The sequence below is a fragment of the Acipenser ruthenus genome, chromosome 5 (genome assembly GCF_902713425.1).
Source record: "Acipenser ruthenus chromosome 5, fAciRut3.2 maternal haplotype, whole genome shotgun sequence".
In the NCBI taxonomy this organism is placed as follows: domain Eukaryota; kingdom Metazoa; phylum Chordata; class Actinopteri; order Acipenseriformes; family Acipenseridae; genus Acipenser; species Acipenser ruthenus.
The window spans coordinates 48,049,881-48,066,291 of record NC_081193.1 but is presented as its reverse complement, the minus strand read 5'-3'; the positions used below and the strand labels follow the sequence as shown (position 1 = coordinate 48,066,291).

The 16,411-nt window shown below is 35.4% G+C and overlaps 1 protein-coding gene across 2 annotated transcripts in view; it reads left to right on the top strand.

The window, feature by feature from the left end:
- LOC117403271 (tyrosine-protein phosphatase non-receptor type 14-like) overlaps positions 1–16,411 on the top strand; it is a 125,314-nt gene that overhangs the window by 66,094 nt on the left and 42,809 nt on the right. For both annotated transcript variants that reach the window (XM_059024294.1, XM_034005299.3), the window contains 2 exons: positions 13,878–13,975; positions 14,927–14,994. In XM_059024294.1, coding sequence (XP_058880277.1) covers positions 13,878–13,975; positions 14,927–14,994 — 166 coding nt within the window. The remainder of the gene's footprint in view (positions 1–13,877; positions 13,976–14,926; positions 14,995–16,411) is intronic.

Genomic DNA, 16,411 nt, shown 5'->3' with positions numbered 1-16,411 from the left:
CCCAGCATAGGACGAGACCTATCGGCAGCTCTGACATAAAATGCTCAGCGAATACCTACCTAAGGCAGGCATATCCAAAAAGTACTGGTAGTGGTTGTCTTCGAATTGAAAGGGAACCCTTGTGTGATATCCTTGTGTGCATTGCTTCTTTCCACCAATATATGAAGAACTTTCATAAATTCAACTGGGGGCCCAAATTGTGTCATACTTTTAATACACATTTGTAGAAGTGGCATCTTGGCGACCAGACTTTGATGAAAAAGAGACAAACATGCTTCCCTGTAATGATCAGCGAAGGGAGATGGGGGTAAGAAACTGTTCCCCAAAAGAGCCTGCAAAAAATACTGTATTTACTCGAATTTAAGTCACAGTTTTGTGGCCAAAATAAAAGTTCAGATTTGGGGGGAACGACTTGGATTCAAGGTTTTTAGTTAGGGTACCAATTTACATTTGCGCATGTCAATTATTCTGGTGCGCTTGAACAAGACCAACTGTAGACAGTGCCCACTACACATATTACTCTCAGCACTGTACCTTTTATGCAGCTTTTAAAAGAAAAGTAATTTTGTTTGCTGAAGAAAAGAGAAACTGCGGCATCTGATGTGTCAGATGATGGAGACGCAATCGAAAGGCTATGTAATACTATAATATCACCTGTAAAGTACTTGTTGAAATGATCGACGCGGGTCTGGCTTCAAAATAAACAATCATTTATTTATATATCTTTCTTTCTGTATCTGGAGGAGCACAATAAACAGGAACACTAAGGTATGTACTGCTTAATGACTGATCCTCTAACTTACTCACTGTGGTCTGTGTCTGGTTTAACTACGGGAACCTCACTAGTGTAAACTCCAAAGTCCTAACTCAAACTTAAAATGAACTACAACATTTCTGTCTTGCACTAATTTTGCTTGCGAACGTGACAGAGTCACGCTGGCCAAATTAAACAAACGAGGACAATAAAGCAGACTGAAATAAAGATCAAGGGAATTTACCCTTTCCCAGCTACCATAAACTGCAATGACTGTCGTTCAATACTGAAAGTACTGTTCTGTACTCTGTACATATTTTCTTTTTCCATTTGCATTTATAATATAGTAGGTGACTTACTCTGATGCTTTAATGTACAGTAATACAGCGTTCCCTGTTGGCACCTTGAAATGATAAAGTAATTTAACCGTTAATTATTGTGTTTTTTTTTATTAAGAGTTAAATGTGACTTGCATTGAGGGTCTTTTTTTTTTGGGGGGGGGGGGGGGGTTTGACTTAAATTCGAGTAAACACGGTATGTCTTGTAGGTTTTTTTTTTGTTTGTTTTTTTTGTGCCTGTCTGTTAACACTTTTAAAAGTGGCTGTTATCTGAAAATAAGAAAGGCTTTTTTTGTGTGTCATGGGGAACGGTTTCCTCTATGTCTCCAAAGCTGTTTTTCAATTCCAAGAATCTACTAAAAAATAAAACCTTGAGAATGCACATTAGTAAAGATAAATAGGTATGCTGATAATAACTTGGGTATAATGTTTTTTAACTCCTTCGCTATACAGAACATCTACCACATGAAAACCAATATTGACTGTCTATGAAAAAGGGGTTGCTTGCTGTTTAAAACATGTTGCATCTGAGAGGGATGAAATTTCTTATATAATATTATATATACCGGTGTATAAGATTAAAGGAAAACTTTATAACCTCTGAATTTGTATAACATTACATTGTTGTCTAGTTTATTATCACATGATATGTGTGCTTAATTATCATGTATTACTGTTTCTGCACTTTGTAGCCAGTGCTCTACATATTGGTCCCCCAAATTTTTGGCTGTGGGGCTCTCTGAGCAAGCCTGCGCAAGGTTGAAATTGTGTAACTTGGCCAGTATAAAAATGACCACTAGGGGCCTTTAACAAACTCACTGTTTCAGAGGGGGGAAAAAACACTGGTGCACCCCCCTAGTGTTCATTTTTATACTTTTTATACATATCTACCTTGAGTGAATGCAGGGTTTTCAAAATAAGCCGGCGATTGGTGCAATCCACCACCTAAGACTATATTTGCGCCGGCTACTTTATTAAATATTAAGATTATTTTTGGGTAAGGTGATATATAGTACATTTAGCTATATATATATATATATATATATATATATATATATATATATATATATATATATATATATATAAACAAAACCAAATTGTTAAAATGAACAATTGCATTAAAAAAATGTAGAACAGCAAAAAAACAAAAATAGACATGCATTAACAAAATGCCCTGAATACTTAAAGAAAACAATTTAAATGAAGCAATAAGCCCATTAATTAAGCTAAAAAAGGAAGGGAAAAGGGTATCGTTTTTTTTTTGTGAACTCCAATAAACCAGCGTTATCTTTCCCCAGTCAAATCGTAGAGTGCCTAAGTAAGCACGGTAATTTACCACAATAAAAAACAGTAATGAAAAAGAAAGTGAAGAATATAAAAAAAAGAGTGACCAGATATAGTCAGTGAAAGACAACACATTATTCAAATTCTTTGTCTTATTGTATATTTAAGGTAAGGCAATTTTATTTTTCCATTACAAGTGCTCCCGGATATAATGCTCTGCAGCCCGGCTGTACAGAATTCCTGGGGAGAACCCTGGAGGGGGTAGGAATTTTGAAGTTTTTTTAAGCTACCTGATCTTTTTTTTTTTTTTAAATGCCTGAATTTGTAAATTGTTTTTATGCAAAATGCCCCATCTGTTTTCTCTCTACACTTCTGCATTTGTTGGAAGAAATGCGCGACTTTTGTTGGGAACTGCTTTCTGATTTTGTTTAAAATTAGAACACTAGGTTTTGTTTTCTCAAAAGCATAACCTGTTTTTGGACTCGTTTTGCCATACTTATTGGTCTGGATTTTGAAATAATTTTACATAGCATTTTCAGTTTTCATTTTATTTTATTTTTTTAGTTTAACAGCAGTTTTCCATGTACATTAATTGGCTGAACTCTAGCCCCTCTTCCTTCCCTGTGTGCCTTCTGAGCCAGTAAATCAAGGCCTGTTTATTTTTTTTTAATGACCCACTTACATTTTTTTGTAACTTGAAGCCCTATTCGTTCATTTTAAAATAACATACCCTTGTATATGGGCTGCATTGTTTACTAGTCAGGGTGCAGTTTTACTGAAATCTGTGATAAAAAGCAGGCACGTCCATCACATTATTATTATTATTATTTATTTCTTAGCAGACGCCCTTATCCAGGGCGACTTACAATTGTTACAAGATATCACATTATTTTTACATGCAATTACCCATTTATACAGTTGGGTTTTTACTAGAGCAATCTAGGTAAAGTACCTTGCTCAAGGGTACAACAGCAGTGTCCCCCACTGGGGATTGAACCCACAACCCTCCGGTCAAGAGTCCAGAGCCCAGAGCCCTAACCACTACTCCACACTGCTGCCACATTGGTAGGTAAGCATTTTTAAATATATATATTTTCAGTTAACATCAATAAGTACTTAAGCCTAGTAATTAGAATTTTTTTTCTGTTTTCATAGGTATATTATGACCCAATCTCAGATGGGGGTACGCGGCAGACTAGATTTTTTGGCAAGGGGTACGGGGCCTAAAAAGTTTGAAAACCACTGTCTTAGTGGGTTTTAATGTAACTTTAAAATGGTTGCTTTTGTATTATTCATATATTGTTATTTAAATATGTTACTTAAATGGTCTGATTGTGGCAGTTGTATGTGTAACATGCTACACAAATGTACTGTAGTTTGTTCTTTTTTCTGCTGTGTACTGTACAGTGCTTTGCGATACTTTGTGATTGTACAAAAAGTGCTATATAAATGCAATAAATAAATAAATAAAATATTAGTTAATTATGACTGCCCTTTCTATGTAAAGATAGAGTGGGCGAAGCAGGCGTCTGACGATTCTGCCTCTATGGAGAATTCTGCTTGGTGCTGCTTATGAACTTTGCAGTTTTGAACTCGTCATATAATTGAATACTAATCAGTGAAGTACAATCTTTCTGCATTATTTAGAAATAATATTACAGGTAAATATTAGGGGTGGGCAACAATATGAAAATTGTATATCTATATCGTGCACGCATTTTGATATCGATAATATCGAAGTATTCCAAAATACAGAAATATAATAACGCAATTGCAATATCAAACATACTATATAGACGTTAACAGATATTTCCATATGAAAAGCAATAACTTACTTTAATTTAGTGGTGCTTTAATTCACAATATCCGTGGAAAAAAACAAGGTCTTGTTATATTGTTTAACTGTTCCATCATCAGCCACCTCAAAACCAAAATATTTCTATACTTCACTGTGCACAGACTTTCTAGCCAATCCAGAAGTAACTGAATCTTCAGCTGCTCTGTGTGTACATGACTCACGAAACACCTAGAAGTATTAAGTACGGTGTCATGCCGAACTTTGCATTATTTTGAGATATGTTTTGATGTTGTTTTTAAAAGTATATCTCATTTATAATACCGAAAGTTTTTTTCACATGAATAATAGCGTAAGTAATGAACCGCTGAAGCATGCGCATATCTCAAAATAGGTGCTTATGCAGTATGCAAATAACATAGCTACCTCTGAACATTTAAATTGATTTTATTTATTTAAATTGTGCATATCTTTTTAAAAACGTGTAATTCGTTTCAGCATTGCCCTATTAAACTGTTTAAAAGTTTTTTTTCACAGTAAAACAGGTTTAAAAGGCACTACATATCAACAGGACACTCAGTACTGCAACTCCAGCCCCGCCCCACCCCTTGTTCGATGTATTTTTCACATACCTCTACATACCGATAAATCATTTACTGATCACTCGTTTTATCACCAAACTCCTCAATAATGCGATCCAAGTAATTATTTTATTACTATAACATCTTAAAAAGCTCTGCAAATGTCCGTGATATTCTTTGAGCGCTGGATGCAGAAGCAGCTATCTTGTTTGTTTATGTCCTTGTTATCTCTGTGGTGCCGGGGCTATGTGTATTGCTCAGATTGGCCCCCTTTTTTTTTCTCCCGACTTCTCTCGGCTCCTATCGGTCTCACTCGGCCATTGAATGGTTTTCTTTTTCCGGAGAAAAAACGACTAGAGACCTGTGTTTTACGTCTTTTTGACGGAAGGGGGAAATTGTAATGTCAGACCAGGTCGACATAGGACCGCAAAGGGTTAAAAGTGACACATATGCATATATCTGCAGTACGGACAGTGCACTGGCAGAACTGCTCTGCCCGTTCCATGCCGTTCTTGACAGTCTGCCCACGGTGAGAGATGTGTTTTTGGAAGGCTTGCTTGTACACTTAAAAGGTTTGATCTTTCAATTTTAAAACCACTGTCTAGCTTAGAATATTTTCTTATATTGGTAAAGTGTTTATCTGTTTGTAAAATTATACAGATAAACTTGATTTCTTAAACTTGATAAAATTTGATTTCAGATATGTTTAAGTTCGTTAAAAACAAAATGTAATAATCTATTTTGGATTTTGTTCGTTGAAATCTAAAATGTTTTTCGACCACCCGTGGAAAGAAAGCCTTGTCCCAAGACAATGCCACATGTTTCGTATATAATAGACTCATATCTCTTCGAAAAAACAGTTAAAGGTTTGAGGCAATGTGATTTACACACCTATATCCAATAATAAAATGTCATTGAGAGTTTCGCTTCTGGAGAGCTGGTTCTGTCGGCAGGAACATCGTTGTAATTTCTGATTAACACTAGAACCGCCAGGTTTATGCTACGACCTAGAACCGCCAGCAGTAGTAATTTTGACGGGTACATTTTAAACAGCTTTGATATGAAAATGAAATACAAACTATCAGATACAACAGAAAAGTTTTATTTATGAACATCATATTTAACATTTGCATAGCAGAAACACTGTATTTAAATGAAAAAATAAACATATAAGGCTTTATTTTCGAAATTAGCGCTTATAATGCATGATGTAAACAATGAAAAACTATAATAAAATAAACATTTCAAAAGAAGATCTTGTGTAAACTGCTATATGTACATACAAAATTGTGAAAACGAAGTAATTATTTACAAAAATAACATAAAATGCTTTTTTTCACATTAGCCTACTGCGCACGACTTCAAAAAATGAAAAACTATAATAAAAGAAACATTTCAAAATAAAATATAGTGTAACCAGCTCTAAACTGGTTATATGTAGGCCTACATACACAATTGTAAAATCGAAATAATTATTTATAAAAAATAACATAAAAAATAAAATAACTCGGTTCCCATTGTGTAACGGGAATGCACATTCAGGGAAAGATGCTTCAAAGTAGCCCCCATATCAGCACAATCCACACAGATGTAATGCTTATCAACTTGTGTGTATTTACCACATACTTCTCTTTCACACTGAGCACAGATATCACAAGTTTTATTTTTATTGCATTTAGTTACCTGGCATTGTTTTCTGTCACTTGATGCTCACTGTATCCAGGCTGAGCTGCGTTTCCTTGCCGCTTTGCAGTTTTCTGATCTAAATGTTTCTGCCAAAGCTCCATGGCTAGCATCATAAGAGCTCTCTCCTACTGATATTTTCCCAGGTGCATTCATTGTACAAAATGAAGGAATTGATGGCTGCCATTGTAAAATATAGCAACTGGACACCGGTGATTGCTTTCACTGAGTACTACGTTTTGTGCAGGTGGTGGAAACTCTCTTCATGCTTTGTTTGCTGTTCCAACCAGGCTGTTTTCTTTCTTCAACTGTTTTGCTAATTACAGTGAAATAAAAAAAATGTATTGGTAACATTCATCCCTTTTCCTAAGCACGGTTACATCAGCCTAACACATTGTCACCCAGTCTCTGACTAGCTGGGCAAGTTTCATCTTTGCACAAGTAGGGGTAGGGTATGCTGCCAGCCAAAACTTGATCCCAAATTTAACAGGTTTGTTTGTCCAGCGACACCGTGCTTTTGTCGGAAACAGCTGCTTGTCCATGTAATGTTTTATGTTTAGCTTGAAACAGGCAATGCTGTTTTCAGTGAAGTTTTTCTGATGCCAAGGCAAATATATCTGTAGTTGCTCTCAAATCAAAACGCAAAAATATCAAGATTTCTCGAAAAATTCTTGTAATAGTAATATTATAAGACAGCAGACTATATATGCTCACGTAGACAACCAGACGGCAGTTCTCCAAGGAATTGATAGGATTACAATAGATATTTGCATAACACATACCTAGACTTCAAGAGCAATATTCTATTCAAGTACATACTGCTGTAAACTCAGCAGAGGTAGAGATAATAAACTTGCTTGTATACATATAAAAAATAGTGTATTGTAGGTTATATTAACAACAAATGCATGTATTGTAACAAGCCATCAAAATGACTACTTTTGGCGGTTCTAGGTAGAAGTGCATATAACTTTTTTTATTTTTGCGATTCTGACTTTCAAACGCTGTCAGTATATTAAATACGTGTATTTAGGAAAAGTCAAGAACAGACAACCGCGGATCTTTAACACATGCAGAGTAATTTAAATTTTAAAAGTGAAAACTGTCAAAATGACTACCGTGGCAGTTCTAGTGTTAATATACATATAAGTATGACGTCTTTGTCATAGCTGATATAAATGTGTAGAAGTGCCCGAAAACTTTTTTCAAAATGATGTTTGTCCACACTTTATTAAAACGTAATAAATTATTCATATAAAAATTTCTCCCTTAATACAAGACTATATAGACATGTGGGTGACATAATTGGAATAACTTCTAGGTGTAAATTGCATTGACCCAAATCTTTAACTTTTTTTCCTAAGAGATATAAGTCCATAAAATATGATACACTGGGCATTATCCTGCGGGAAGGCGTTTTTTATTTTATTTTAAAGCCAGCTTTAATGGAGTACTATATAGGGCTGCGGCTGACAGGTTTTTATTATTGGATACAGTTTTGTAAAATGCATTGCCCCAAATCTTTGACTACACTTTCTAGTGGATTTTAGTTCTCGCTGTATAGAAAATATGAAATTATCCTGGGGCAATACTTTTTTTTTATATAAATTGCATTGCCCCCAAACTATTTTTCCTAAGAGATATGTCTATGTCGAAACATGTGGTATTGTCTTAGGGCATGGCGTTCTTTACATAGAAAGATGAGCCATAATTAACTAATATATAGAGGTGCGGGTGAGGGCATTTTCAAGTTGGATGCAGGTGTGTAAAACGCATTGCCCCAAAACATGATTTATTTTTTTCTAAGATATATGTGCCCACACTATATATATATATATATATATTTTTTTTTTTTTTTAAAAGTGAAATTACCTTGGGGCAATACGTTCTTCATATAGGAATGAATCCTTTAATGACACACTATATACACCTTTGGTGAGATCATTATAATACAGTACTTAATAGAAATAAGTCATTTGCATTGCTCCAAACTTGTATGTATTTTTTATGCAGTATAGAATTGTGGTGGGCAAGAAGTTCATCATTGATAAAAACAGCCCTAATTAAAAACTGTATAATGTCTAAAGGGAAACGTAGATTCATTATTGATCAATGCCATGTAAAACATACTTACTCCAAACTTTAGCTGCTTTTTCAAACAAATATGATTCTATAATACAGGCTAACTGCACTATAACGAACCCCCATGGGACCCAGAGAAATGTACGTTATATCAGGGTGTTCACTATAATAATGAATAATGACAAAACGGCAAATTTGAATTGAACATCAATATATAGTACTGCTATGAAGATTCCTTCACATTGATCAGCATTTAAACAGTATTGTGACAAGGTACTCATGTCACATGTGTGGATAACCGCATTGCAAGACATGGGAGCGCAGGATTTATTAAACACAAAACAGAAAGTAAACAAACGGGTCATGTGACGTTACCAACGATGGTAACGCACAGAAGACAGGCAGGCAGCAAGTCTCAATCAAGCGCTTGTCTGTAAACAATCATTTGATCAAACATAACAACTCCAAAAAGCACACAAAACAAACCCGTTTCCACATATAAATTACACCAACACTAATTCCCCCCTGTGGTATGTTTAAGAGAAAACAGTAAAGAAATGAAAAAGTAAAGAATGCACACTTACATGCTGAATACAGTAATTACATGTCCTTTCTCTTGAAAAAACGATCCAGCGTTGATTGCTCCTCACGCCTGTTGCCTGGTTGCAGTTTCATCATGCATGATTCGTACTACAATAGGTCATCTTTGAATTAGCGTTATCTTTGAATTAGTCAACCATGGTGTTTGTTTTCACTGAGAGAATAACACACTTGACCCTGGAGAAAGTTCAGTGTCAGTCAGTACTGAGATCGTTGTATCCAGGTCGATCCTGTACCTGATCGTTCTAATAGGGCTAATTGCTTTGAAAAAATCGGTTCTTGCTGTGGGATCGTTAAAAACGGATGTTTGTTATAAGAAGGGTTCGTTATAGTAAAGTTAGCCTGTGTATGTGGGAAAATGAATCTATAGTAGACTTTAATAGAATGCAACAGTCATGAATTTGAGGCTTCAGACAGCAGTGTTTTCAGCAGGAGTTCAGTTCCCCAGACCCAGCTCGCACAGTGTAAGCCTAGGTGTAGAATGACGACATTTTGAGTTTCGAAGTCGAAATTTCAGGTTGTTTTTATTTTTTTCTCACATGGCCTAGGGCTCTTCCGTACACCTGCCTAGTGTGCAGCAGTGAAGGAACACAATTTAATGATGATTTAAGAACACAAATCACAGAATAATAAACAGTTAAAAAAAACTGCAATCCCAGAGGCGATTCATTTAACTTATAAAGGTTTTATGAAGATTGCATACCAGTGGTTTGGTGTATGCAGTCTATTTCTGCCTGGTCTTTGTTTTGTTGTGTTTCATTGCTAACAGCTTGTGACTCTTCTACCACACACAGCCCAGCAAATACAGACAATGCACACTGATAGACCTGCTATGCAGTCTAATCATAACAACTGTGCATGGAAGCTTATGAGGCTCCCCACTGCAGATTAAAAATGACTCACAAGCAACAAAGAATAAACAGGGTTTTATCTGGCATCAAACACCTTGTAAATATTGTCATTGTTGTGGTTCATTTGATGATCATAGGCTGACCATGTAACATAGGACTGATGTTTGAGCAATGGCTACCTACGTTTTATTTATTTGGGGGTCATACCATGTCTGAAACTAAATCTTAGTAACATGTTGTAAGACTTTGCATGCATTTACAAGAGAAAAGCTTTTTTTATATTGGTTTAATTATATCCCTTTCTAGGTTATGTGTACATTTTTGCAACCTTTCCTGGTTGTTACTTTTTTGTATATACAATGTGGTTGTAGTGATATAATTTTATTTTATTTTATTTTGGTGAATTACAGTATATAAATGTAATTAATATAACTTTACTACGCTGCTGTCTGCATACAAACAAACACTGTCTTTACTTCATAAGGATAGGGTCATTTATTTTTTTATGTGCTCCAGACCAGCGAGCAGTGGGCCAGTATTAGGGGCTTTGTAAATACTGCTCCAATACATGCACTTGTTAGAGGGTATAGTATGATAAAAATAACTTCACTTTTTTTGTTTTATGTTGGTATTCACAGGGGAAAACCATCCTAATCTGGATGATTTACTCATCTCAGCCTCTCCCAAATGACTATATTGTATAACTGAATATCCATTTTTTTGTAATACAAATCAATCATGCTACTGTATATATAAAAGCCTGTGCATGTAAAATGTTTTTACCACATGAGTGCTTTCCCAAAAAGAACCTGATACCCTTGTAATTGCAACTTTGTTCAGGGAAATGATCCCAACCATACTCCCTCCAGCTTTAATTGTTTGCAATTTCTCCAACCCATTAAAAGTCAAACACTTTTACCAGATATATTTATACTTGATATAAAAATATGAAATAGTGAAGGCTAATTTCACACCCATGTATCACTTTTCCTTCTTTCACGCACAACTGTTTACTTTTTATTGATCTAACTAGTTTAAGTTCTTAAGGCCCAGAGTGTCAAAATCTGGTACACCGAGGCACCATGTTGACTGCCTCCTTTTTCGACCTTTTGATCAGGTCATGCTTTATTATTATGTTATTATTATTATTATTATTATTTATTTCTTAGCAGACGCCCTTATCCAGGGCGACTTACAATCGTAAGCAAATACATTTCAAGTGTTACAATACAAGTAATACAATAAGAGCAAGAAATACAATATTTACTACTATATCGTTATAGTTACTACTATATCGGTCCATTTTTCAGTAGAGTAGAGTTTGAATACTGGCTGCTGAAGGGTTTTTTGTTGCAGTGGTAATTTATATCACTATTTTTATAGATTACTAAATTTACAACTTTTATGAGGAAGGTTTATATGAACTGAAATGAGTATGGTTTTCTCAATCTAGCCCCTAGTGTTCATTAGTCCCAGGACTACCACACAGTTTGCCACAAGAGGCCTAGTTGTGTATAGCAGGGGTGTTCAGGTCCAGATTGAGGTGCGCTTGCAGAGCTGTGTCGAGTAGCTCAGGTACCATTCTGATTGTAGCCAGCACTATTTTCCCACTGTTCATTTAAAAAAATATATATGTAAATGATTACATAAACCTGACAAATGATCCTTGGCAATGGGGATGTATCTAGAGAACCAGTCCTTCAGTTGTGATAAAACATAGTATACACATTCTCTACTAAAAAGTTATTGATGTTCTCAGAAAGTAGTGCATGGTGACTTACTTGCAATGTGTAGCACAAAGGCTCTATTTTAGGAACCATTGGTTTGCATTTGATCAAAATTTACATTTTGTTATAATATTGAACATATAATTTATGAAGATCACATCACTGGAGAAAAGAGTTAAGGATCATTTTGTTTTTAAATGTATCTATAAATACACAGTTAACACTTATAAAAAGTGTTACATGTATAGTGTACATTTTCTGAGTTTCTCAACACCAGGGTGAAACACAGACTTACTTACTGATTTTGTTTGCTCTGCTTGTTTTGTGCAGGTTTGAAAAGTTAAATACCTATTGCCACAGATGTAAGAATTACTTATAGTCAAAAAATATAATACATTTTTACATTTGTATCTTTCTTTAGGTTGCCATTTCTTAAGAAATATTTTTTTCGATTAAATGACGGCTTTCTTTCTGTAATAAGAAGCTCAGTTAAAAGGGTTTGTATTGTTGCTTTATTAGTTTAAATTGGTCTTTTTCACTATAATCACACCACATATCTCCATGGCTAATGGATTATACCATTCTACATTAGCCAATAGTGGTCTGTTTTTTTTTTTCTTCAGCCAATTCATTTTTTTGCTTCTCTTGTAAAAGCAAACTCATCACATTGTCATGGCTGACAACACTTTAGAAGACTTCATGGTTTTTCTTTGCCTCCTATAATTGTAGGATTAGGTACAAGGGACGTTTGCACTTTAAAATGGACATCATCTAGAGCTAGGTGTAAGATACCCGGTAATTACATGTCTCTGTTGAAAAGGGATTGTGTGTGCCATTTTTATCTCTGTACTTAAGAACTTTGCTTAAATAGAAACTGTCATGACCTAGAAAATAATGAAAACACACTGCTTTGGATTGCATGCTTGTAATGAATGGGATTTGATGATCTCTATCGGCTCATAATTACAGAGCTGTTTTGGCATTAAGCAGGGAAGCAAGAGATGAAACCTCAAGCAGAAAAAGAATATAAAACAGAAGGTCACATTTCCTTCTCCACATTGCTGATGATCTCTGTATAACTGTAGCTTAACACGAGAGTTTTCCTGTTGAATTGCAGTAGAAAGCATCTTTTTATTACTATAATAATATAATAATTCATGTTACACATCTTATTTTGTATCTTGTAATCACAGTACAATGCAGTATTTTTTATATTGTATGTTTCAAGGTATTGCAATTATTCTTCTCTTTTTTCATATTCCTTCAATATGTATTCCAAGTCTTTCTTATAACTTTTTTTTAGAAATAAAGAAAAAGCACTCTGTTATAGAGCTTGTCATGATGTCACGAGTTGAAACATTTCTTGACAAATTATTGGAACAACATCTTATTATAACCATTTGTCAGCTTATTATGCTAAGGCATCTGGGATAAAAATGCAAGAATGAAAAAATATTCATTAGCATAGTTTTGGCTGTATAATAACTAGAGCTTGAATTTTTCGTTTTTTATTTGTTATTTGGCCATTTTTTCATCATTTAGCAAAATCGGTTACTTTCGGGGATGAACAATAAACACCACTCAAATAAACTAGATTTCAGTTTGTAACACTCATTATTACACACATCTGTCATACATAGTTATAATTTATAAAATGGTGAACTTCCTATGTAAAAGTGCAGGTGTCCGCATAGTAGGACTGAGGAAAGAAAACCAGGTCTCATTGCAACCTGAACTACAGTAAACAGATCCCACACTAAGTATAGTTGTGTAACGTTTCTCAGGAATGACTACTCTGCAGTACCTGCGTATGATTTCTGGCTTTCCTTTTATGGTTTCTTCAACTAAGTCCTCATTTTCCTTTACATACTCGCTAACTGATATAATTTAGGCCGTTCCATTTTTTTTTCCTACAGCATAAGACATAAAATGTAATCAGTGTTTAAAAACTAGCAGTAAACAGCTCTGAATGATTATTTGAGGGCTTCTATCTGTTTTACTTGTATTTTTTTAATATGTTTTTTATTCCACTGTGAAAAAGTGGAGCAAACTGCACTAGTCCAAAGACTTGCATTACTGCAAATCTGTATCCATATTTGTATTAAATGTGTGTTTTGTAGTTTTTTGTTCTTATTGTTATTAATTTCACCAGGATTTATTATGTCACCTTTGCCCCCCTCAGGTATCAGTATTACCTTCAAGTTAAAAAGGAGATACTTGATGGACGACTGCCATTTTCAGTAGAACAAGGGATCAGGCTAGCTGGCTTAGCTGTACAAGGTATGTTTTAAAAACATTAGCTTCTCAGAGACTACAAGAACAGCTCTTTGAAAACATCATAAAAAGCTAAGAGAAGTAGCTGATCCTAGACCTAATATTTATGCAAATGTGAAAGAATTTGACACCGGCACCAAAAATAAACCCAATTTTTTTTAAATAATTTTATTCACATTTTTTACAATTTATTCATGTTAAGGGGTCGCATTAGAAGATAGCCGTTACTATGAGCCATACCAATGTTGTGTAAGTGGTGTCCTCCTGCGAAATTTGAATGAGGCCAACACATGAAAAGCTTAATAGTGCTGAGTTTTTATTATAAATTCAAAAGAACTAGCTACATTTGAGTTGTGCAACATTTATTACCAAATTGGTATTTTAAAATTGGGCTTCATGATGCAGTGGGAAATATAAAACTACCAAAGTATAGCACAACATATTTTGTGGGTAGCAATACTATTCTGTTTCTCTTAACCAGCCTTGCTTGGTCTATTCAATGAGGTGTGAGGTAGTGAATCAAATGTAGTTGGCAACTCATGAACTGTGAAACTGACATTTATTTGTAGAGAATCAAAGGAATGCAGAGCAGATGTGTTTTTAAAATGGGAATTTCAAAATACTGGAGCTAATGATTGGGGAGGGGGGAGGTGGTGGACAATGGGTTTTAGCAAAAAAAGATTAAAATCACTGAAGCTATTTAATTAGTCATTTCATAATGTTGCTTAGTGTAGCACTGAATGTTAAGTAACAGTTAACAACCATTTTATTTATCATTATTTAACAGGCTAACCTTTTACACTGTGATGGTGATCAGAAAGAATAGAGATGCGCTGGTGTTGTGTCTGTGGTGAAAAGGCTCACATTATTCAGTATGATAATGATGGGAGATATTGATAATTGGCAGGACCATGCTAACAAACAAACCATTCTTTTGTATTTCTGTTTTAATTACAGCTGATTTTGGAGACTATAATCAGTTTGAGTCCCAGGATTTCCTCAGGGAATATGTACTGTTTCCAGTGGTGAGTATCTCCAGTGTGGTGGCAGGTCCCCCATTGTGACTAAACAGTTATAAAAAGTTAGAATTGCAGTCAGTTAGTCAGTATACTGGAAAGCTACTGTATATTTGCAGTATATCCTATTATAGATACATAAAAACTATATACAATAATTACTATAGGTTTTATTTATTTATTTATTTATTTATTTTTTAAATGTAGTCGTCGCCAATGGTTTTTACCCCGGTTTTCTTCCCAATTTGGAATGCCCACTTATTATTTTTATCCCGGTTCACCGCTGCAACCCACCGGCGACTCTGGGAACGGAGGCTGAAACATGCGTCCTCCGAAACGTGTTCCTGCCCATCCGTCATTTTTCGTACTGTGGCTACACAGCGAAGCCACCAGACCTATAGTGCCAGAGGACAACACAGATCTGAATGGCTCCATTGCAGACCCACAGATGCCCTATCAGCCATAGGGGTCTCTGGTGTACCGTGGATTGCCCTGCCGACCTAAGCCCTCCCTACCCGGACGGCGCTTGGCCAATTGTGCGCCACCCCCTAGGACCCCCGGTCACAGTCAGTAATGACATAGCCTGGATTCTAACCTGCAATCTCCTGGCTATAGGGCCCATCCTGCACTCCACACGGAGCACCTTTACTGGATGCGCCACTCAGGAGCCCATATAGGTTTGTTTTATTCTAAACTGCCCTCAAACATGCTTTAAGAAACCTATAGAGAGTAGCGAAGAGTAACTGGATTTATCCAAGGGTGTCAATGTATAAATCATGAGGTTAGGTTTTGGGAGTGATCCTGTTTAGTTCAGATGGGGTCAACAAAGTAAACCCTAGAGCTATTTCAACCTTAGCACAGTGAGCAGGACCAAAGGACATGTGTGAAATTTGGAAAGAGACAGATTAGGACAAAGGATAGGAGACACTTTTCAAAAAAAGAGTGGTGGGTGTGAAGATTAGGTTGCCAAGTCATGTTGTAGTTGCTGAATCCCTGGAATTCAAGAGCCACTTTGACTTTGTTCTGGGATCAATTAGAATAGGAAGGACCATGGTGGTCAGAATGGCTTCCTCACGTTTTTAACTTTTCCTAAGACGTGATTGTAGAAACAAAAAGTTAAGTTATTATTGTTTTTTTGTTTACTTAATCTCTTGTTGCATAAAAAATAGGAATGTCTCAAATACATTTGTTTATACAGTATTTGTTTCTTTGGTTTAGTCTGTCTAAAGCTTGAATGTTTTTTTGGGGGGGATTCGTTTTTACAACTCGGTAGTAGTCTTTCCATGTGTTGTATAAAAAGACACTATGGGCAGGATTTTCAAAAGTTCGTAAGTGATAACTCCAGTGTTAATAAACAAATCGGTATGTAGCATTGATTTGGGCATTTTCAAGAGGTCGTTATGCCTATCTCGTTATTAAATAATCA